The sequence below is a fragment of the Oncorhynchus mykiss genome, chromosome 9, assembly GCF_013265735.2.
Source record: "Oncorhynchus mykiss isolate Arlee chromosome 9, USDA_OmykA_1.1, whole genome shotgun sequence".
NCBI lineage: Eukaryota > Metazoa > Chordata > Actinopteri > Salmoniformes > Salmonidae > Oncorhynchus > Oncorhynchus mykiss.
In genome coordinates, this window is record NC_048573.1 from 28,443,622 (window position 1) to 28,468,126 (window position 24,505).

The 24,505-nt window shown below is 44.7% G+C and overlaps 1 protein-coding gene across 1 annotated transcript in view; it reads left to right on the forward strand.

Annotated features, from left to right (window-relative positions):
- Nucleotides 1–4,640: 4,640 nt before the first annotated feature.
- The window catches only part of LOC110531876 (actin-binding LIM protein 2), a 100,115-nt gene continuing 80,250 nt past the window's right edge, over nt 4,641–24,505 (forward strand). Inside the window, exon 1 of the mRNA XM_036987768.1 lies at nt 4,641–5,007. Within this exon, the coding sequence (XP_036843663.1) occupies nt 4,998–5,007 (10 nt within the window). The 5' untranslated portion in view covers nt 4,641–4,997. The remainder of the gene's footprint in view (nt 5,008–24,505) is intronic.

Here is a 24,505-nt window from a genome sequence, read left to right on the forward strand (position 1 = left end):
CCCTCCATACCACGTTACGTAGTTTTTTTCTTCTTCGAGGAGGTTTTACGGCGGTTGGTATCCAAAAAATGTAGCATTACCGCCACCTACTAGACTGGAGTAATACTCCCTTATACTTCGCTTGAAAAATCAATAAACAAATACCCTACTACCTAACACGACAATCACAAAAAAAATCACCCCCTACTCCACTATTTAAATCTATTTAGTCTTACCTTAGACCAACAACCTGAAAGGATGGGACACCACCACTTAACACACCCTGTAACTCTTCTGATGTCAAGTGTCGCACACCGAAATACCTCTCTGCAGCTGCCACCACAACCTCTATTTTCTGCTATTTACATGACATTCCTGCAGTACAGTTGATAACCAATGCTATAAATGCTAAAAATCCAATCTTACTGAAACATATATCACTTGTTGGCGTATCCTTCTGTACTGGTACAGATATACTACGCACACCACTCCTCTCAGGATCCCTCCCCTTGACCCATCTTCCTCTACTTTCTTCACCGCCTCAGCATACGACAACTTCTGCACTACTCTGACCCTGGATACCTCAACCTGTCTCTCACGCACGGGACATTTCTGATCTCCAGCCCATGGGCACCCCTATAATTAACACATACCACTACTTTCCCCAATGATACACATTATTTTGTCTCATGCCCTTCTGCACACTTCTCACACCTAGGAACCTCCCTCCTACACACTGCTGCCCATAAGCTTGACACCTGTAACAATGTAATGTATTCGGCACAAAGAGCTAGTACAGTGTCGTGTCTTTGGCTATGCCGGATTAAGTGATATGACATGCTATTCTATAAAATCATTTCTCTGTAATATTATCTGATTGAGCTAATCATGTAAATGTAATTAACTAGAAAGTCGGGGCACCACGAAATAATACTTATAGAGCTGTTATCATCCGAATAAACTCTTAAAGACCTAGTAATATTTTATATCAATAGCAGTCAATATTAATCGTCACCTTATTTCAGTCTCATCTGAAAGTTGTCAATTCTTGGTTATCTTCACGAACCCTGGCTAACAATTTGAATCAGCAATACAAAATTGGGTTTAATTATGTATTTACTAAATACCTAACTAATCACACAGAATTACATATACACAGAATGAACCATACATTGATTACAAATTACGTCATAAAGGAAAACGTCCCTAGCGGACGGAACAGATATGACAGCTGGTTACCCAAAGAAAAGGGGGCTGGGTTTGAGTGAAAGAGCGGGAAGACTGAAGAACAAAGGGAGAAGCGATGTTTCTATCGGGCCGTAGACAGCCACTCTATCGTAAATACAGAATCTTATGCATTCTAAATTACTGCCCATTTGGAAAAGGAAAATGCAATAAATATTTACTCTGAGCTGCGCTTCGGTAGGTTGGTCGTAGATGCTGGTCGTGTTGGCCAACAGAGATCTTCCTGTCCTCGGAATAATGTTTCTGGTGGTAAATTGCATACGTTGTAGTAACGTTGTGTCATCTCCTAGCCCACATTTGCAAATCAAATCAAATTTTATTTGGGAAAACCCAATTGCAGCTGCTGTTGCTAACTCAACGGCTAGGAGGTATCACTTCTGTAGTGAATAAGAGTTCAAAGTTCATACCATTCGCAACCAAAGCTCACGCTGAGGTTGGCTTAGTTCTGTAGTTATTATCTGAACCGTTCTGACATCGGATGGTCATCCTAACGCCTTTCAATGGCACCCTTTTCTTGAAAGCAAAACAATTCACATTTCTTGCCCCCCATTCGTTTAACGCGGAGCACCTTCTCCCTCTGACCAGCAGAAACACATACAATTATTACGAGACCACTTCTGGTTACCCTAACTGATTCCACAGCGTCCACTCTGTTTTCACCCACCCTGAAACCACAAATGGATCAGCCAAAAGGCAAGGGTCCACTTTTTCCAAAAACATCATTCTATTGTCACAGACTCATCTTTATCCTGACCCTCTGTGCAAGCCTCAGGCTCTGAGAACGTCACCATGCCTACCACCTCAAATACGTCGACCTCATTCGCTTCCATTTCTCCTCCTGTCGTCACCTCACTCGGCTTACACTTTCTACCATTCTTCTTTAACAACCCACCTTCCTTTTCCCCGCCATTTTTAACCGACTCAAGCTCACCCTCTTCCTCCATCTCTCTCTTAGACCTCCTCTGCCTCTCCTTTTCCATTCCTCCTCCGTATTCCAGGTATACGTCTCTTTATGATAATACTGCACTTCTCCTGACATACATCTTGTTCTTGCCTTCTCAAGGGATTCCATTTAACCGTCTGTCACAATCTCCGTACAATCAGCACGATCCCCTCTGGATGTAACGCTCGACAGTGCCTCTCACTTATAAAGCAGTTGCTTCGTCTTGATGCACTTTTTAATCGAAAGCTACCACAACGCTTTTCCATTTCAAACAAGCGCGCTCTTCCAACCACCGTCCACCGTCTTCGCTAGTCACCCACCTCCATATCGCGTTACATTGTTGCCACCCTAAAGTAGAAATAAATTCAGCAAAAAAAAGAAATGTCCTCTCATTCTGTTTATTTTCAGCAAACTTGACATGTGTAAATATTTGTATGAACACAACAAGATTCAACAACTGAGACATAAACTGAACAAGTTCCACGAACATGTGACTAACAGAAATTGAATAATGTGTACCTGAACAAAGGGGGGGGGGGGGGGGGGGGGGGGTCAAAATCAAAAGTAACAGTCAGTATCTGGTGTGGCCACCAGCTGCATTAAGTACTGCAGTGCAGCTCCTCCTCGTGGACTACACCAGATTTGTCAGTTCTTGCTGTGAGGTGTTACTCACGCACAGAAAGAGCAGTATGGCTGGTGGCATTGTCATGCTGGAGGGTCATGCCAGGATGAGCCTGCAGGAAGGGTACCATATGAGGGAGGAGGATGTCTTCCCTGTAACGCACAGCGTTGAGATTGCCTGCAATGACAACAACCCCAGTCCGATGATGCTGTGACACACCACCCCAGACCATGATGGACCCTCCACCTCCAAAACGATCCCGCTCCAGAATACAGGCCTCGGTGTAATGCTCATTCCTTCGACGATAAACACAAATCAGACCCCTGGTGAGACAAAACCGCGACTCGTCAGTGAAGAGCACTTTTTGCCAGTCCTGTCTGGTCCAGCGACGGTGGGTTTGTGCCCATAGGCGACATTGTTGCCTGTGATGTCTGGTGAGGACCTGCCTTACAACAGGCCTACAAGCCCTCAGTCCAGTCCTCTCTCAGCCTATTGCGGACAGTCTGAGCACTGATGGAGGGATTGTGCATTCCTGGTGTAACTCGGGTAGTTGTTGTTGCCATCCTGTACCTGTCCCACAGGTGTGATTTTTGGACGTACCGATCCTGTGCAGGTGTTGTTACGCGTGGTCTGTCCTGTTTCCCTGTAGCACGGTCTTAGGCGTCTCACAGTACAGACATGGCAATTTATGGCCCTGGCCACAACTGCAGTCCTCATGCCTCCTTGCAGCATGCCTAAGGCACATTCACACAGATGAGCAGGGACCCTGGGAATCTTTCTTTTGGTGTTTTCAGAGTCAGTAGAAAGGCCTCTTTAGTGTCCTAAGTTTTCATAACTGTGACCTTAATTGCATACCGTCTGTAAGCTGTTAGTGTCTTAACAACCGTTCCACAGGTGCATGTTCATTCATTTTTCATGGTTCATTGAACAAGCATAGGAAACAGTGTTTAAACCCTTTACAATGAGGATCTGTGAAGTTATTTGGATTTTTACTAATTATCTTATCTACTAGTTTATTTTTCCGCAGAGTTTATGAGGTTATGATGAACAATGTAACCAATGTTTCATCTAAAAATGTTAACTTAGTTGCAACATTGTATATTGTGCTTGTTTTCATCTGGACGAAACGACATAGCAGCATTGCAGTAAAGCCTGCTCTTTGCCCATCAGGCCATACAAGAAGCATAGGAAAGTAAAAATCCTTAGACCTTGAATAACACTTTAGGCTACTGCAGGCCTACTGTACTGTTCAGTATTGTACTCTATACACAGTGTTTTAAAATGTATTGATTTCAGATAGATTTCAAATGAAAAGTGGTTGTTTATGAGGTTATAATGAATTCCAATTATTGTGTATAATAACTCAATGAATAATTGTATTGATTATCAGTCATGGATTTTGTGCATTTCAATCACTTGAATGTTGGAAATGAAAAGTGATGTAGGCCTTTGTAAAATGTCTATATGCTAATATAATAGGCCTAACATAATATGCCTATAGATAGGCCTAAGAAAGGCCAACAATAATATTAGGAGAATGTACTTTTCTCTGAAGAACTAGACATCACTCCAGGCTACAGCATTGTGTCCAAAACATTGGCTGATAAATGACCGTTTTGTCTCCCTTTTTCTACGACTGATAAAAGATCCACTTCGGGAAGAATATACACCGCCGTTGTTGCAGTGCTTCTGCTCTATCGCACAGTGCATTCCAACACGTTTTGTTTACACTGCGTCGCGGTGGTACCACTCGGAAATCGAAGTCACTTGAAATCTGGTTTCTATTGGTATAAACGCAATTTCCCAGACGCCCTTGTTCGTGGGGAGCCCAGTGGAGCTGTTGAGGCGCTATTGATCGTCTGGTTCGAGTGATGCTCCTGCTGAAGCAGCGACGCAAGCGTCAAGCGCGACCGTACGCCCACACCCAACCCGTGCTGTCGGAAAGGGAGTAAAACAATTACTGTGCCGCATAATACGATATTGCCATATGCCAGTATCAGCGCTAATAGACAGCGGCAGAACATTTCATAGCTTCGACATTGTACTACAGGATACATCTCTGAAGGGACATAGGGGATTCGACTTATTCAGCATCTTCTGCAGGGAGGCATCATCGATGTGCAGTCTACACTCCTGACCAGAGGTGTGTAGTTGAATGAGGCAATAGCCACTGTACATCGGATTGTGAAGAAACATCCTGCGATTACCATGAGCACAGGTAAAGCCTTATTCTAGCCTATACCAGACTGTAGTTTATAGGAGTCATGCTTTGATGATAGCAATTCTATGACAATTACCCGTTTGAATGCTGCCATTGTCATCATCCTATGGCACTATCAGCTATTACACAGCAAAGCAGTTACTTAATCAAGACATGCATAATGATAGTCATATAATATCCGTTGACAATGTTTACACTGACATGTAAAGCACGCTGCAAATACCAATCTAAGACAACGGTCCTAATTGAGCTATAGCTCTCCCACTGTGAAACACCATTTTTATGGCTTACAGTATGTGGTGTAGAAACGCCCACTTAGGCGTCTACTTCCAGGCATCATTGCCTTGGCGTTATGTTGCAATGCAGTCTCCCCACATCGACAGGGTCATCATAGCTACATTGTCTGGAGCTACAGGCTGATACGTTGGTCTCACGTGAGGACATCAGTGTTTCAAGTCTGCTATGTGTCCATCCTGTGTAATGTTACATTACCACATTTGAATGATTATGGGCATGACAAAAAGCACAGTACAGTAGCTGAACAGTTGAATAAAGAACATCATTGTTATGAACACCATCAAGTCAAGAAGACTTACTGTGTCTTCTTACCGCATTCAGTTCACCCCCTATGGTGCCCCCCTTTTGTAGGCCCGTGGATACTCTCCCCCCGCAAAAAAAATGACATTATTTTTATGAAGAAAATGTTCCGAACTAAGTTGCCTATAATAGTCGAATACAACATCAAATCAAATACATTTTTATTTGTCACATGCTGTCACGCCCTGACCTTAGATATCTCTGTTTTCTATGTATTTTGATTAGGTCAGGGTGTGACTAGGGTGGGTACTCTAGTGTTGTATGTCTGAGGTTTTTTATGTCTAGGGTTGTTGTATGTCTAGGGGTTTTTGTATGTCTATGTTGGCCTTATATGGTTCCCAATCAGAGACAGCTGTTTATCGTTGTCTCTGATTGGGGATCATATTTAGGCAGCCCTGTTTCCCACTTTCTGGTGTGGGATCTTGTCTATGTGCAGTTGCCTGTCAGCACTCGTTTGTATAGATTCACGTTTCGTTTTGTTATTTTGTTAGTTTGTTCAGCGTACATTCTTTTAATAAATAAGAATGTACGCATTCCACGCTGCGCCTTGATCCAATCCTTATAACGAACGTGACAGAAGTGCGTGTCATCAGCCGGTGCCACCTGTACCGGTCCCACGCATCAGACCTCCAGTGCGTCTCCACAGTTCAGTAAGTCCTGTGCCTTCTCCTCGCACTCGCCCTGAGGTGCGTGTCATCAGCCCGGTGCCACCTGTACCGGTCCCACGCACCAGGCCTCCAGTGTACCTCCACAGTCCAGTATGTCCTGTTCCTGCTCCTCGCACTCGCCCTGAGGTGCGTGTCCCCAGCCCGGTACCACCAGTGCCGGCACCACGCATCAGACCTCCAGTGCGCCTCCACAGTCCAGTACGTCCTGTGCTTCCTCCCCGCACTCACCCTGAGGTGTGTGTCATCAGCCCGGTACCACCAGTACCAGTCCCACGCATTAGGCCTCCAGTGCGCCTCCACAGTCCAGAGGTTCCGGCGACAGTTCCCAGTCCAGAGCTTCCGGCGACAGTTCCCAGTCCAGAGCTTCCGGCGACAGTTCCCAGTCCAGAGCTTCCGGCGACAGTTCCCAGTCCAGAGCTTCCTGCGACAGTTCCCAGTCCAGAGCTTCCTGCGACAGTTCCCAGTCCAGAGCTTCCTGCGACAGTTCCCAGTCCAGAGCTTCCTGCGACAGTTCCCAGTCCAGAGCTTCCTGCGACAGTTCCCAGTCCAGAGCTTCCGGCAACAGTTCCCAGTCCAGAGCTTCCGGCGACAGTTTCAAGTCTGGAACCTCCAACGACGGTCCACAGTCCGGAGCCTCCAACGACGATCCACAGTCCGGAACCTCCACCAACGGTCCACAGTCCGGAACCTCCAGCGACGGTCCACATTCCGGAACCTCCAGCGACGGTCCCCAATCTCGGGTCTCCGGCGATGATCCACGGTCCGGTGCCACAAAAGCGGAGGGATCAGCGTAAGCAGGGGGGACTGCGTCCAGAACCAGAGCCGGCACCGAGGGTAGATGCCCACCCGGAACCTCCCCTATAGTTTCTGGTTTGCGGCCGGCAGCCTGCACCTTTGGGGGGGGGCCCTGTTTCCAACTTTCTGGTGTGGGATCTTGTCTATGTGCAGTTGCCTGTCAGCACTCGTTTGTATAGCTTCACGTTTCATTTTGTTATTTTATTAGTTTGTTCAGCGTACATTCATAAATAAGAATGTACGCATACCACGCTGCACCTTGGTCCGGTCCTTATAATGACTGTGACACATGCGCCAAATACAGCAGGTGTAGGCGGACCTTACAGTGAAATGTTTACTTACAAGCCCTTAACCAACAATGCAGTTTTAAGAAAAATAAGTGTTAAGTAAAAAGAGAAAAGTAAAAAATGAAATAAAAATAACAAATAATTAAAGAGCAGCAGTAAAATAACAGTAGCAAGGTTAGTCGAGATAATCGAGGTAGTATGTATATGTACAGGTAGTTAGGGTTAAAGTGACTATGCTTAGATGATAAGCAGAGAGCAGAAGCAGCGTAAAAAGGGGGGGGGGGCATTGCAAATAGTTTGGGTAGCCATTTGATTAGCTGTTCAGGAGTCTTATGGCTTGGGGGTAGAAGCTGTTAAGAAGCCTTTTGGACTTAGACTTGGAGCTCCTGTACAGCTTGCCGTGTGGTAGCAGAAAGAACAGTCTATGACTATGGTGGCTGGAGTCTTTGACAATTATTAGGTCCTTCCACTGACACCGCCTGGTATAGACGTTCTGGATGTCAGGAAGCTTGGCCCCAGTGATGTACTGGGCCATGCGCACTGCCCTCTGTAGTGCCTTGCAGTTGGAGGCCGAGCAGTTGTTGCCATATCAGGCAGTGATGCACCAGTCAGGATGCTCTTGATTGTGCAGGTGTATAAGTTTTTGAGGATCTGAGGACACATGACAAATCTTTTCAGACTCCTGATGGAGAATAGGCGTTTGTCATGCCCTCTTCACTAATATCTTGGTCTGTTTGGATAGTTTGTTGGTGATGTGGACACCAAGGAACTTGAAGCTCTCAATCTGCTCCAATACAGCCCCATCGATGATAATAGGGGCATGCTCGGTCTTCCTTTTCCTGTAGTCCACAATCATCTCCTTTGCCTTGATCACGTTGAGGGAGAGGTTGTTACCCTGGCACCACACGGCCTGGTCTCTGACCTCCTCCCTATTGGCTGTCTCATCGTTGTCAGTGATCAGGCCTACCACTGTCGTCGCCAAACTTAATGATGTTATTGGAGTCATGCCTGGCCATGCTGTCATGGGTGAACAGGGAGTACAGGAGGGGACTGAGCACGGGTCCCCCGTGTTGAAGTTCAGCGTGGCAGATGTGTTGTTACCTACCCTTACCACCTGGGGCGGCCCATCAGATAGTCCAGGATTCAGTTGAAAAGGGAAGTGTTTAGTCCCATGGTCCTTAGCTTAGTGATGAGCTTTGAGGGCACTATGGTGTTGAACGCTGAGCTGTAGTCAATGAATAGCATTCTCATGTAGGTTTTCCTTTTGTCCAGGTGGGAAAGGGCAGTGTGGAATGTAATAGAGATTGCATTATCTGTGGATCTGTTGGGGCGGTATGCAATTTGGAGTGGATCTAGGGTTTCTGGGATAATAGTGTTGATGTGAGCCATGATCAGCCTTTCAAAGCACTTCATGGCTACAGATATGAGTGCTACGGGTCTGTAGTGATTTAGGCAGGTTACCTTAGTGTTCTTGGGCACAGGGACTATGGTGGTCTGCTTGAAACATGTTGGCATTACAGACAGGTTGAAAATGTCAGTGAAGACACTTGCCAGGTGGTCGGGTACATGTCCTGGTAATCCGTATGGCTCTGCGGCCTTGTGAATATTGACCTGTTTAAAGGTCTTACTCACATCAGATACAGAGAGCATGATCACACAGTCGTCCGGAACAGCTGATGCTCTCATGCATGCTTCAGTGTTGCTTGCCTCGAAGCGAGCATAGAAGTAATTTAGCTTGTCTGGTAGGCTCGTTTCACTGGGCAGCTCTCGGCTGTGCTTCCTTTTGTAGTCTGTAACAGTTTGCAAGCCCTGCCACATAAGACGAGCGTTGAGGCCAGTGTAGTACGATTCATTCTTAGTCCTGTATTGATGCTTTGCCTGTTTGATGGTTCATCGGAGGGCATAGCGGTATTTCTTATAAATGTCCGGGTTAGAGTCCCTCTCCTTGAAAACGGCAGCTCCACTCTTTAGCTCAGTGCGGATGTTGCCTTTAATCCATGGCTTCTGGTTGGGGTATGTAGGTACGGTCACTATGGGGATGACGTCATCGATACACTTATTTCAATTATTGATGAAGCCACTGGCTGATGTCACTGGGGGCGGAGTTAGCCTGCAGATTTCTTTCATACTATCCAGGTCCGTGCTCAAACATTTCGAGCTTCTACTTTTAAAAATCCACCTTTCCAGAAATAAGCCTCTCACCATTGCCGCTTGTTATAGACCACCCTCAGCCCCAGCTGTGCCCTGGACAACATATGTGAATTGATATGTGAATCAACTAGGATCTCAGCAATCCCTGCCTGATTGTCTGCATCCGTAATGGGTCCGCAGTCAAACGACCACCCCTCATCACTGTCAAACGCTCCCTAAAACACTTCAGTGAGCAAGCCTTTCTTATCGACCTGGCCCGGGTGTCCTGGAAGGATTTTGACCTCATCCCGTCAGTAGAGGATGCCTTGTTGAGGGCCCTCGGAGTGTGGTGTCAGGAAAATAACCTCACACTCAACGTCAACAAAACTAAGGAGATGATTGTGGACTTCAGGAAACAGCAGAGGGAACACCCCCCTATCCACATCGATGGAACAGTAGTGGAGAGGATAGTAAGTTTTAAGTTCCTCGGCGTACACATCACAGACAAACTGAATTGGTCCACCCACACAGCGGCGCCTCTTCAACCTCAGGAGGCTGAAGAAATTTGGCTTGTCACCAAAAGCACTCAGAAACTTCTACAGATGCACAATCGAAAGCATCCTGTCGGGCTGTATCACCGCCTGGTACGGCAACTGCTCCGCCCACAACCGTAAGGCTCTCCAGAGGGTAGTGAGGTCTTCACAACGCATCACCGGGGGCAAACTACCTGCCCTCCAGGACACCTACACCACCCAATGTCACAGGAAGGCCATAAAGATCATCAAGGACAACAACCACCTGAGCCACTGCCTGTTCATCCTGCTATCATCCAGAAGGCGAGGTCAGTACAGGTGCATCAAAGCTGGGACCGAGAGACTGAAAAACAGCTTCTATCTCAAGGCCATCAGACTGTTAAACAGCCACCACTAACATTGAGTGGCTGCTGCCAACACACTGACTCAACTCCAGCCACTTTAATAATGGGAATTGATGGGAAATGATGTAAAATATATCACTAGCCACTTTAAACAATGCTACCTAATATAATGTTTACATACCCTACATTATTCATCTCATATGTATATGTATATACTGTACTCTATATCATCTACTGCATCTTTATGTAATACATGTATCACTAGCCACTTTAACTATGCCACTTTGTTTACATACTCATCTCATATGTATATACTGCACTCAATACCATCTACTGTATCTTGCCCATGCCGCTCTGTACCATCACTCATTTATATATCTTTATGTACCTGTTATTTATCCCCTTACACTTGTGTCTGTCTATAAGGTAGTAGTTTTGGAATTGTTAGCTAGATTACTTGTTGGTTATTACTGCATTGTCGGAACTAGAAGCACAAGCATTTCGCTACACTCGCATTAACATCTGCTAACCATGTACCAACATCTGCCAACCGTGTATGTGACAAATAAAATTTGATTTGATTTGCTCTTTAAAAGTGGTATCTTTTTCAAACAGAAATTTGCATCCTGTAGCACTAATTACCAAAAGTTTTGGGACACTGTAAAGTCCATGGAGAATAAGAGCACCTCATCTCAGCTGCCCACTGCACTGATGCTAGGAAACACTGTCACCGCCAATAAATCTTCGATAATTTCAATAAGCATTTTCTACGGCTGGCCATGCTTTCCACCTGGCTACCCCTACCCCGGCCAACAGCTCTGCATCCCCCGCAGAAACTTGCTCAAACCTCCCACCCCCCGCTTCTCCTTCACCCAAATCCAGACAGCTGATGTGCAAAATCTGGATCCCTACAAATCAGCTGGGCTGGACAGTCTGGACTCTCTCTTTCTAAAATTATCAGCCGAAATTGTTGCAACCTGTTCAACCTCTCTTTCGTATCATCTGAGATCCCCAAAGATTGGAAAGCTGTCAGAGCAGCTCACCGATCTCTGTACCTGTACACAGCCCATCTGTAAATATCACACCCAACTACCTCATCCCCATATTGTTATTTTTAATGTTTCCTCTTTTGCACCCCAGTATCTCTACTTGCACATCATCTTCTGCACATCTATCACTCCAGTGTTAATGCTAAATTGTAATTATTTAGCCTCTATGGCCTATTTATTGCCTTACCTCCCTAATCTTACTACATTTGCACACACTGTACATATATTTTTCTATTGTGTTATTGACTGTACGTTTGTTTATCCCATATGTAACTCTGTGTTGTTTTTAATCGCACTGCTTTGCTTTATCTTGGCCAGGTCACAGTTGTAAATGAGAATTTGTTCTCAACTGGCCTACCTGTTTAAATAAAGGTCAAATAAAAAATAAATAAATGTGGTGTATTCCTCAATGCCATGAGAAGAATCCTGGAACATATTCCAGTCTGTGCTAGCAAAACAGTCCTGTAGTTTAGCATCTGCGTCAGCTGACCACTTCTTTATTGACTGAGTCACTGGTGCTTCCTGCTTTAGTTTTTGCTTGTAAGCAGGAATCTGGAGGATAGAATTATGGTCTGATTTGCCAAATAGAGGGCGAGGGAGGGCTTTGTATGTGTCTCTTTGTGTGGAGTAAAGAGTTTTTTCCCTCTGGTTGCAAATTTAACATGCTGGTAGAAATGAGGTAAAACAGATTTAAATTTCCTTGCAGCCACTAGGAGCGCCGCCTCTGTATGAGCGTTTTCCTGTTTGTTTATGGCCTTATGCAGCTCACTGAGTGCGGTCTTAGTGCCAACATCGGTTTGTGGTGGTAAATAGACAGCTACAGAACGCTCTTGGTAAATTGTGTGGTCGATAGGTTATCATTTTTGTACCTTTATTTAACTAGGCAAGTCAGTTAAGAACAAATTCTTATTTACAATGACCACGTAGGAACAGAAGGTTAACTGCCTTGTTCAGAATGACAGATTTTACCTTGTCAGCTCGGGGATTCGATCTATCAACCTTTCAGTTACTGGCCCACCGCTCTAACCACTAGGCTACCTCAGGCGAGCAAAACCTTGAGTCTTCCTTATTATTGTTTACAAATATACATAGGCAGCCACCCCTTGTCTTACCGGAGGCAGCTGCTCTATCTTGCCGATGCAGTGTAAACCCTGCCAGCTGTATGTTATCCGTGTTGTCGTTCAGCCACGACTCTGTGAAACACAAGATATTACCGTTTTTAATGTCCATTTGGTAGGATATTTGAGATCGTAGCTCGTCTATTTTGTTATTCAATGATTGTACATTGGCTAATAGGACTGATGGTAGAGGCAGATTACCCACTCGGATCCTTACAAGGCACCCCGACCTACGTCCCTGATATCTCTGTCTCTTTCTTGTGGAAATGATGGGAATTTGGACCTTATCGGGTGTCTAAAGTACATCCTTCGTGTCCGACTCATTAACAAAAACATCTTTGTCCAGTGAGATGTGAGTAATCGCTGTCCTGATATCCAGAAGCTCTTTTCGGTCATAAGAGACGGTGGCAGAAACATTATGTACAAAATAAGTTACAAATAACGCGAAAAAACACACACAATAGCAATTTCTAAATGTGGTTGTGCATCAGCAGTTTCTCTGACCACACTCAGAAGGTCATAGGTTTTTGTTTTTGATGGGTGTATTTTTGCTTCATGCATTGTATACATGTGCTTACTGTGACTGTCACCCTGATATTGGCTACTAGGTAGCTACTTCCCATGTGTCCTTGTCTTGTTGCCGTTCATGCCCTCCCCATTGAGCAGTAGATTGTATTTTTGTATGTATCAAGGTGACATCTCAATCAATCAATCAAATGTATTTATAAAGCCCTTCTTACATCAGCTGATGTCACAAAGTGCTGTACAGAAACCCAGGATAAAACCCCAAACAGCAAGCAATGCAGGTGTAGAAACACAGTGACTAGGAAAAACTCCCTAGAAAGGCCAGAACCTAGGAAGAAACCTAGAGAGGAACCAGGCTATGAGGGGTGGCCAGTCCTCTTCTGGCTGTGCCAGGGTGGAGATTATAACAGAACATGGCCAAGATGTTCAAATGTTCATAAATGACCAGCATGGTCAAATAATAATAATCACAGTGGTTGTAGAGGGTGCAACAGGTCAGCACCTCAGGAGTAAATGTCAGTTGGCTTTTCATAACCGATCATTGAGAGTATCTCTACCACTCCTGCTGTCTCTAGAGAGTTGAAAACAGCAGGTCTGGGACAGGTTGCACGTCTGGTGAACAGGTCAGGGTTCCATAGCCGCAGGCAGAACAGTTGAAACTGGAGCAGCAGCATGACCAGGTGGACTGGTGACAGCAAGGAGTCATTAGGCCAGGTAGTTGTCGTGTCTTTGGCTATGCCGGATTAAGTGATATGACATGCTATTCTATAAAATCATTTCTCTGTAATTAATATTACCTGATTGAGCTAATCATGTAAATGTAATTAACTAGAGAGTCGGGGCACCACAAAATAATATTTATAGAGCTGTTATTTATAGAAGCTGTGCTATCATAAATACAGTATCTTATGCATTCTAAATTACCGCCCATTTGGAAAAGGAAAATGCAATAAATATTTACTCTGAGCTGCGCTTCAGTAGGTTGGTGGTAGATGGAAGGTCGTGTTGCCAAACCGAGTCCTTTGTCCTTTGAAGAATGTCTACGTTGTAGTAATGTCGTTGTGTGATAGACGGGATACTCTGTCTGTTCCTTCCTAACCCTCGTTTGCAGCTGCTGTTGCTAACTCAACGGCTAGGAGGTATCACTTCTGTAGTGAATAATAGTTCAAAGTTCATACCATTCGCAACCAAAGCTCACGCTGATGTTGGCTTCGTTCTGTAGTTATTATCTGAACCATTCTGACATGTATGTTTTCTTAGTTGTCCTCACATCCTCGGAACAGGAGGTTATATTGTCGTCAAGGCTTTATATAGGAAGGGAGAGGTGTGTTTGAAAAGTTTTATAACCCATGTCCCTTCACAGGGGCGGGCCACTGATTGAGCAGAGCCCTAAACCCAAATCTCACATTTTAGAAGCTAAAATCACATTTCATCCCATCACGAATAATTTATTTTCAAACATTTAAATTAAACAACAATTCCATGCGAATCCGATAACTCTGATGTGTAGACTTTCCACTGTAGAGTTTATGTCATCTTATCATTGAGGAGAATGTCTCAGATGACAACCGAACTGACATCATATTCATTAAGTACCACCGCATATGTTCAATTGGTCGGATTACCAGAATATAGTTAATTTCCCCCCACCTTCTGATGTTCCCAGAATCTCTATGTTAACCAAGGGGTTTGCAAATGTAACATCAGTAGTGTAGAGAGAGGAAAAAGGGGGGGGGGGAAGAGGTATCTATGACTGTCATAAACCTATCCCCAGGCCAACGTCATGTCATAGTCCTGAGGCATGGTCCTAAGGCTCAGGTCCTCCAAGAGAGAAAGAAAGAAAGAAAGAAAGAGAAGACAGGAGAAATATTCCAGATATAACAGACGGACCCTAGCCCCCCGACACATAAACTACTGCAGCATAAATACTGGAGGCTGAGACAGGAGGGGTCGGGGGACACTGTGGCCCTGTCCGACGATACCCCGGGACAGGGCCAAACAGGCAGGATATAACCCCACCCACTTTGCCAAAGCACAGCCCCCACACCACTAGAGGGATATCTCCAACCACCAACCTACCATCCTGAGACAAGGCTGAGTATAGCCCACGAAGAACTCCCCCACAGCACAAGCACGTCGATACAACACCGGTGCACTGGTCACCGGCTTATTGACTCATCGTGCAGCCCAATCAGCCACGAAAAACGGTCTTGAGTGGCAACACATCTGCCCAATTAGCTCATTCGCTTTCCATATACCCACGGCTTTCGACACACCCACTCACCCATACTCAAGCTGCTATATTGGGCTGCGGTTACATGCTTTAAGAAGGCAACACTCCATCTTAACTCCACATTTACTGGATGAGTCGAACAGTGCAGAAGATAACCTCCCCCGACAGTTTATTTTTCTCTCTCTCGTCAGGACAAGAAAGAAAGAAACGCCTTATACGTTAGGCTGGTCACTGACAGTCATTCGATTAGCCCATGTCAACTAACATTTTTCCGATTGGTCAGTTAGTCTAGCGGCCAGCTATCAAACTTGTACCAGTCATGGTCGAAATTACCGACCGGGGGCCCCGATTTGATTTTGTTAGTCACTCTCACTCAGAAATCATATTAAGGATTGCTAACATTTCTCTCCACCAATGGCATAATGTGTAGAATTGCAAGAAATGAACTCTAAAACTCATTCCAGCCTTTCATAGCTCCTCCCACCAGTCTCATCTGGTAGGTACGCAGACCCCCGAGCCACTGCGACCCCTCATGATGACTTTAGATTTTTTTGTGGCCCCCACCCCCATCAAAGTTACCCATCCCTGGCCTATGGGATCCAAATCATAATCGATTTGATGAAATCAAGAACGTAGAAGCTGTCCGAGCTGCCTCTCACTACTGAGACAGAGCAGAGGCATGACACAAGCAACACAGGCAAACAGCTTTAATGTGGTAGACCAATACTGGGCACAGTAAGGGCTCTCCTGTTTGCACAGCTGACGAGAAGAGGGTTGGAGTTTGTCTGTGAAATGAGGCAGGAATATGTAGAGGTCCTCTGTTCTCATCAACACTGTCTTGTAAACTCACCCCGAGAGGTGTACTGGGGACAGAAAATAACAAAGTGACATATTCCGTCTTGGACAGGTCAAACTATCTGTCTTCTCTGCCCAATTCATTTTCATGGGACCTGTATGTTAGTGGAATGATGGGTGAATGTTAGAGACGGCTGTTGATGGAACGGTTTGAATTGGAGTGGGAAATGGGAAAGTGTTCAAACTACGTGGTCACGGCTGGCTTCCACAATGGGTTCGGTCATTCTACTTGGCTGGCTGCTCGTGATGATGTGCTGGATCTGCTGCGGGACAGATTGCTCTGTGGTATTTGAATTATAGACGTTGGTTGATATCATATGTTGAGGGAAGCTTTCACTGTAGTATCTCGTCGCTGTCAGAGGAAAACCTCATAACAAAACTTTTTGTCCCTTTTCAATTTTTGTTTATTTACTTTTAACACGTATAGAAAGCAGTACATTCCCATCAATGTACTGAAATTAAGTTATTGTATGTCCGTTAATTGGAAAATATGGTAGTTTATTTGTAATTTCCAGATTTTTTGTTGTTGTTTTGGAGATAAGATGTTTTTATCCGACAACTCTGGCATTGCAAGCGACAGGCGCTACCACCTGAGCCACACAGGAACCCATTGAAACAGCTGAGTAGCTCTTTACTGACTGTGTTTGCCGGCTTTCAGAGTTCTCGTGGTTAGCAGACATCAATTTCTTCTGTAACGGATGGCGATGCTTTAGGATCATTTACAGTTAGCGTTGACCGCTAGCTAGCCTCGCCGTCCTCAGGGAGTGATTATCAATGACCAACTGGGATGAACGGCCTGTGAATCGCTAGGATAATTCAATCTGTTTCCGCCATTGGTCGAGGAAGAGGCAAGCTGATCAATATCCCCTTTACCAAGCTAAGGCTCTAGGCAGTTTGTACAGGGGTCAATGGCTTCTATCCTCTTTGATCCTATGACATTTTCCCCACAATAGACCCAAGTTGGTTATTGGACTCTTAATCAGTTCATTACAATATGCTATGCTAGCCTAGTGTACGTCAGTCAAGCAGTTATTCAGGGACAGTATGAACTCATCGTGTTGGAACGAGGGCTGCGTCATCGGCAGCCATGTTGAAGAATCAATCTGGAGCTACTGGAGTCACTAGAGAGTCCCTATCCTCCTAACATGGCCCTGTGAACTGGGGCTGTGGCCAAATCACACTCTCTGACTGTGTCTGGATGGATCAGTGTGCCAGGGCTGTGTAGGCCCAGCAGGGTCAAAGTCAAGGGGAAAAGTCAGGCCCATCTTTTGTTATACAGTAGTAATCTAGGCCCAAAGTAACTAGTCATGTTTACATAGAGCAGGGTTTCCAAAACTCAGTCCTGGGGCCTCTCAGTGGTGCACGTTTGAGGTTTTTTTTTGACCTAGCACCACACAGCTGATTCAAATAATCAAAGCTTGATGTTGAGTTGATTCTTCAAATCAGCAGCTGTGTAGTGCTATAGGGCAAAGCCAAAATGTGCACCCCTGAGAGGCCCCTAGGACATAGTCATTTTTTCTTCTTCTAAATGCTACTCTGATTTACTCAAAATACCCTTGAAATACCACTTTAGACTAGTGTACACACAGTAAAAAATAACACAGGATGATCATTGATATAAAGACACTTGACAATACAATAATATGCCTGGACTCTGAAGTGTGGGATGATTGGTGGTTGTTGTGTTTCCACTTAGGCTCTCTGGCTCAGGCTTCCTCCGCCAGCCAGTAGATAGAGAGAGAAAATGTGTCTACGGTCATGGTACATGAGTGCAAATGTGCAAGTGTCATGCATTTAGAAGCATGTGCTGCAGGGGATCAGTGTAGAACTGTGTGTGCCTCTTTGTCAGTGATGATGAAGTGTTTACACATGTGTGTTGTGTACAGTGTGTGTGTTGCCTGTGTCCACGTGTGCGTGGACTATGTGTCTCCCATGGGCATTCATGAGCGTAGGCAGGTACACGCACACACACACGCACGCACACACGCACACACACAAGCACACGCACACACACACACACACACACACGCAAATAGAATTGGGCTGGTCAGGAGACTACAGCGGTTGGTAGAGACTAGATCAATAGTGATCTCACTGGTGTTAAGCCTGAGCCCGGGCTTTCACACACACCGGCAATTAAGCCTGCAATGTGGCATGGCCCTGTGACATTTCCTCTGCCAACTGTCTTAGTGGAGGCTTTAATGGATAGACGGAATGGCATGTGCCTTCTAGATGACCCCATCCATCAAATATCTGCCGCTGATTGGCTGGGCGAGGCCTGTCATTTGTAAAAGGGGGTTTTAGCAGTTTCAATGGATTTCTTTGTGATATTATTTGCATGGAATATGCTGTATGTCATTTATTTTTTCTTGTTGTACCATTGATGTCCATTGGAGTTTAGTTGATTTCAGTGAAAGATCATTAGTGTTACCATTGCCACTATGGAAATACAGCCAATCCAACATCATCGTGTGAGTGTACTGCCAAAGACATTAAATACTTTATAATATATATTTAGATTTATTAAACATTAATTCATTCGATTCATCTAAATTATATACCTTTCAAAATATATCTCTAAAAGCTCCTTTTCTGACACCGTTTTTCCTCATCAAACTGTATCAGGGTTGTGATTTAAAGTGTTGGTCCCATGTTTCATGAGCTGAAATAAAAGATCCCCAAAATGTTCCATACGCACAAAAAGCTTATTTCTCAAAGAAATATCAGAAATTTGTTTACACCCCTGTTAGTGAGCATTTCTCCTTTGCCAAGATAATCCATCCACCTGACAGGTGTGGCATATCAAGAAGCATGATCATTACACACGCGCACCTTGTGCTGGGGAGAATAAAAGGCCAATCTAAAATGTGCAGTTTTGTCACACAACACAATGCCACAGATGTCTCAAGTTTTGAGGGAGCGTGCAATTGGCATGCTGATTGCAGGAATGTCCACCAGAGCTGTCGCCAGACAATTGATTGTCTCATTTCTCTACCGTAAGCTGGCTCCAACGTAATTTTCGGGAATTTGGCAGTACGTCCAAGCGGCCTCACAACCGCAGACCACGTGAATGGCGTTGTGTGGGCGAGCGGTTTGCTGATGTCAACCTTGTGAACAGAGTGCCCCATGGTGGCGGTGGGCTTATGGTATGGGCAGGCATAAGCTACGGACAACCAACACAATTGCATTGTATTGGTGGAAATTTGAATGCACAGAAATACTGTGATGAGATTGTGAGGCCCATTTTTTTTTAAAGGTATCTGTGATCAACAGATGCATATCTGTATTCCCAGTCATGTGAAATCCATAGATTAGGGCCTAATGAATTTATTTCAATTGACTGATTTCGTCATATAAATTGCAACTTAATAAAATCTTTGAAATTGCTACATGTTGCGTTTATATTTTTGTTCAGGGTAGTTCTGTCTTTAAGCTGTTCTTGTCTATTAATGTGCTCTATTATGTCATGTTTCATGTTTTGTGTGGACCCCAGGAAGAGTAGCCCCTGCTTTCTCAATAGCTAATGGGGATCTTAAAATACCAACGGAGGAATCCATTAGTCCACTGTTAGTCCAATGTCAGCAGTCAAGTTTTCAAGTTATTGGACTTCCAAGAAGCAGTGTCACCAACCACATCATCATTATGATGCAAAATGCAATGTGATGATTTGTTTCTTGGAAGTCCAATATCTTGAAAACTTGACTGCTGACATGACAATACCAAAATATCGTTTTGGAGTGGAGTTTTCCTTTAAACGAGTCTTCCGTAGTGAAACATGCTGAGTGGTGACATTTAGGCTGTGGTTGGGTGGCCGGTTGAGTTTATTACTGTCAGGCATGCATTTAACTGCTAGCCTCACTGCTGTATAACAGACACGAGCTATCACCTCGTGCTCACCTTTAAATGTCCTCAGTCATGCACTACACTGGGCTGGTGATGAACGGTAAAAGGGCATTGTTGCTTTATCTAAGTTAGCAAAGCAGTTTAAGCGGGTGTTTTTTCTTCATGAAGCTGGGCCAGATGCTGCAGCTCTACCTGGGTACTCAACATGCATTGCTGCTAGACATAGAGGCGTAGACGTAGTCACTGATCCCCTCCCCCCCCCCAGGATTCAACTTTCTCCCACCTGCTGGCTAAGGTGACCACATGTCCCGGATTGTGCGCGACAGTCTCGTGTTTTGGCCATTTGTCCAGCAACCAACCAATCCATCAATCATGTCCATTTTATCAACAAATTAAAACATCACTAATTTACACTAATTTGTCCCATATTTCAGTGTCTCTTTTGCAATCACGTTCCGCTTATGGCAAGATATTATATCAAAAGAATGCTATACTGGTGATGTTAATAGCTTGTTGAGAGCCGATATTCTGCGCAGCGCAAGACGAGATGTGGGGCAATGTCATATCATCAACTAATCACATTCGTCAAATCCTTTCAGGTTAAATTCCAGCTAAACTTGGAGATGACAGTTACAACAAAGACAGTACAGTATGAAACTGTGGTTACTACTGTACTTACAAAAAGTGTGCTTCTAAGGAAGAGCAACAAAAGTATGTAAATAGCCGTATTAGACTGAAATATATAAGGTGATTTAGATGAACTTGAGGCTCTATTAGTTGCGCATTCAACACATTTGGTGCTACTTCTTCCCACAATCACGTTTTAAAAGTGTTTTGAGACCAACCAGACAAACATGGGTCTCTCGTTAAATAGTAGTAGGCAATGTGCGCTTCAATTACTCAGCTGGAGGGAGATTTGTGGGTGTGTTTTGTTCATGTAGGCTACACTGTCCCACGAATGTCACACAAAATCTTTGAGTTGTCCCGCATTTGGGTATTTAAAATTTGGTCACCCTACTGCTGGCTGGTAGGCCTGGGAATTGCCTGGGACCTCACGATACGATATTATCATCATACTTAGGTGCTGATACGTTATGTATTGCAATTCTCACGATTCTTACAATTCTATATGTATTGCGATTCGATACTGTGATTTTATTGCGATTTGATATTCCAAATCTTCAGACCCGTTGACCTTTTCCACATTCTGTTACGTTACAGCATTATTCGAAAATGGATTAAATGAGAAATTACAAGTGTCACGTCTGTAGGAAATGGGGATGTTTTTCAGCGGCAGGGATTGGGAGACTACTCAGGATTGAGGGAACGATGAACGAAGCAAAGTACAGAGAGATCCTTGATGAAAACCTGCTCCAGAGCGCTCAGAATCTCAGACTGGGGGCGAAGGTCCACCTTCCAACAGGACAACGACCCTAAGCACACAGCCAAGAAAACGGATGAGTGGCTTCACAAGCCTCTGAATGTCTGCGCTCCCTGAGTGGAGCAGCGATCTAGGGCACTGCATCGCACCACAGACCCGGGTTTGATCCTAGGCTGTGTCACCACCGGCTGTGACAGGGAGACACATGAGGCGGCGCACAATTTTCCCAGTGTCGTTCAGGTTAGGGGAGGGTTTGGCCGGCCAGGATTTTCATGTCCCATCGCGCTCTAGCAACTCCTTGTGGCGGGCCGGGCACCTGCAAGCTGACTTTGGTTGCCAGCTGGACTGTGTTTCCTCCTACACATTGGTGACACTGGCTTCCGGGTTAAGCGAGCAGTGTGTCAAGAAGCAGTGTGGCTTGGCAGTGCTGTGTTTCGGAGGATGCATGGCTCTCGACCTTTTCCTCCGCGATGAGACAAGACTGTTGGGGAGAAAAAGGGGTAGATTGGGGAGAAAAGGGAGAAATAAAAATAAAATAAAAACATCTCTGAATGTCCTTGAGTGGCCCAGCCAGAGCCCAGACTTGAACCTGATCGAACATCACTGGAGAGACCCGAAAATAGCTGTGCATCAATGCTCCCCATCCAACCTGACAGAGCTTGATAGGATCTGCAGAAAAGAATGTGAGAAACTCACAAATACAGGTGTGCAAAGCTTGTAGCATCATACCCAAGAAGATTTGAGGTTGTAATCGCTGCCAAAGCTGCTTCAACAAAGTACTGAGTAAGGGTCTGAATATATAAATGTAAATGTAATTTTTTATTTTTTATAAATTTGCAAAAATGTCTAAAAAATTGTTTTTGCTTTGTCATTATGGGTTATTGTGTATGGATTGATTAAAAAAAATATGTAATCCATTTTAGAATAAGGCTGTAACGTAACAAAATGTGGAAAAAGTCAAGGGGCCTGAATACTTTCAGAATGCACTGTATATCTCCTGCAGAGAGACGAGAGCATGAGACAATTTGTTTTGATCAGCCATGGAAATAAAAGTGCTGAAAACATGTTGGCTCACTATTTAAAAAGAAGATGTAGAACAAGCTGTAGGATGAAAAACACTTTTTTTTGCGTGTATATAATATTGTCATATGTAACTGTATAGATGTTTTTTCTCCCATCACTACCGGCTGGCACTATACAGACATACACACACGCATAAATGAAAGCACACATGCACAACATTCCAGCACAGAAATGAACACATGCGCAATCCCACACATGGCAAACACACCCATTGTGCCAGGGATATTTGTGGACCACCTGTCTTTAGGTACTTGGATTTCCCTCAGGAGGCTGATAGAGGCCTATCCTTTAGCAGGTTTATAACTAAACAACTGCATCTTGCTTCACTGCACTCTGTTAAACTTCAGACTTTGCATGTGAAAAAGTTGTACCATGTCTGTGTGTGTGTGTGTGTGTGTTTCTGTTTTGGCTAAGCACCGTCTTTGTCTTTTTCATCCAAGGCAAATCCTCCCAAATGAGCCGAGTTATCTCAGCTTAACATGCAAAACAGAGCTCTTTTCATTCAGCTTTCCCTTGAGGAAAGCTCTCCATAGCTGTCCTGCCAAACCATGTTACACTCATGTCTGATGTGTGTACGTGCATGTGTGTGTGTGCATGCGTGTGTGAGTTTGTGTATGTGTGTGTGACCACCCATGGGTCTTTGTGTATGATGATATTGAGTTGAGTAATAGTGCTCTATGCAATACAGAACAACATAAATTGTCCACAAATCAAATGAAATCAAATGTTATTTGTCACATACACATGGTTAGCAGATGTTAATTCGAGTATAGCGAAATGCTTGTGCTTCTAGTTCCGACCATGCAGTAATATCTAACAAGTAATCTAACAATTTCACAACAGCTACCTTATACACACAAGTGTAAAGGAATTAATAAGAATATGTACATAAAAATATATGGATGAGCGATGGCCGAACGGCATAGGCAAGACGCAGTAGATGATATAGAGTACAGTATATACATATGAGATAAGTAATGTAGGGGATGTAAACATATATAAAGCATTGTTTAAAGTGGCTAGTGATACATTTATTACATCCAATTTTTAATTATTAAAGTGGCTAGAGATTTGAGTCAGTATGTTGGCAGCAGTCATTCAATGTTAGTGGTGGCTGTTTAACAGTCTGATGGCCTTGTGATAGAAGCTGTTTTTCAGTCTCTTGGTCCCAGCTTTGATGCACCTGTACTGACCTCATCTTCTGGATGATAGCGAGGTGAACAGGCAGCAGGGTGAACAGGCAGTGGCTCGGATGGTTGTTGTCCTTGATGATCTTTTTGGCCTTCTTGTGACATCGGGTGGTGTAGTTGTCCTGGAGGGAAGGTAGTTTGCCCCCGGTGATGCGTTGTGCAGACCTCACTACCCTCTGGAGAGCCTTACGGTTGTGGGCGGAGAAGTTGATACAGCCCGACAGGATGCTCTCAATTGTCCATCTGTAAAAGTTTGTGAGTGTTTTAGGTGACAAGCCGAATTTCCTCAGCCTCCTGAGGTTGAAGAGGCTCTGCTGCGCCTTCTTCACCACGCTGTCTGTGTGGGTGGACCATTTCAGTTTGTCCGTGATGTGTACGCAGAGGAACTTAAAACTTTCTACCTTCTCCACTACTGTCCCGTTGATGTGGATAGGGGGGTGCTCTCTCTGCTGTTTCCTGAAGTCCACGATCATCTCCTTTGTTTTGTTGACATTGAGTGTGAGGTTATTTTACTTACACCACTCTCCGAGGGCCCTCACCTCCTCCCTGTAGGCCGTCTCGTTGTTGTTGGTAATCGAGCCTAACACTGTAGTGTCGTCTGCAAACTTGATGATTGAGTTGGAGGCGTGCATGTGTAACAGTATAACTTTAGACCATCCCCTCGCCCATACCCGGGCGCGAACCAGGGACCCTCTGCACACATCAACAACAGTCACCCACGAAGCATCATTACCCATCACTCCACAAAAGCCGCGGCCCTTGCAGAGCAAGGGGAACCACTACTTCAAGGTCTCAGAGCAAGTGACGTCACCGATTGAAACGCTATTTAGCGCGCACCACCGCTAACTAGCTAGCCGTTTCACA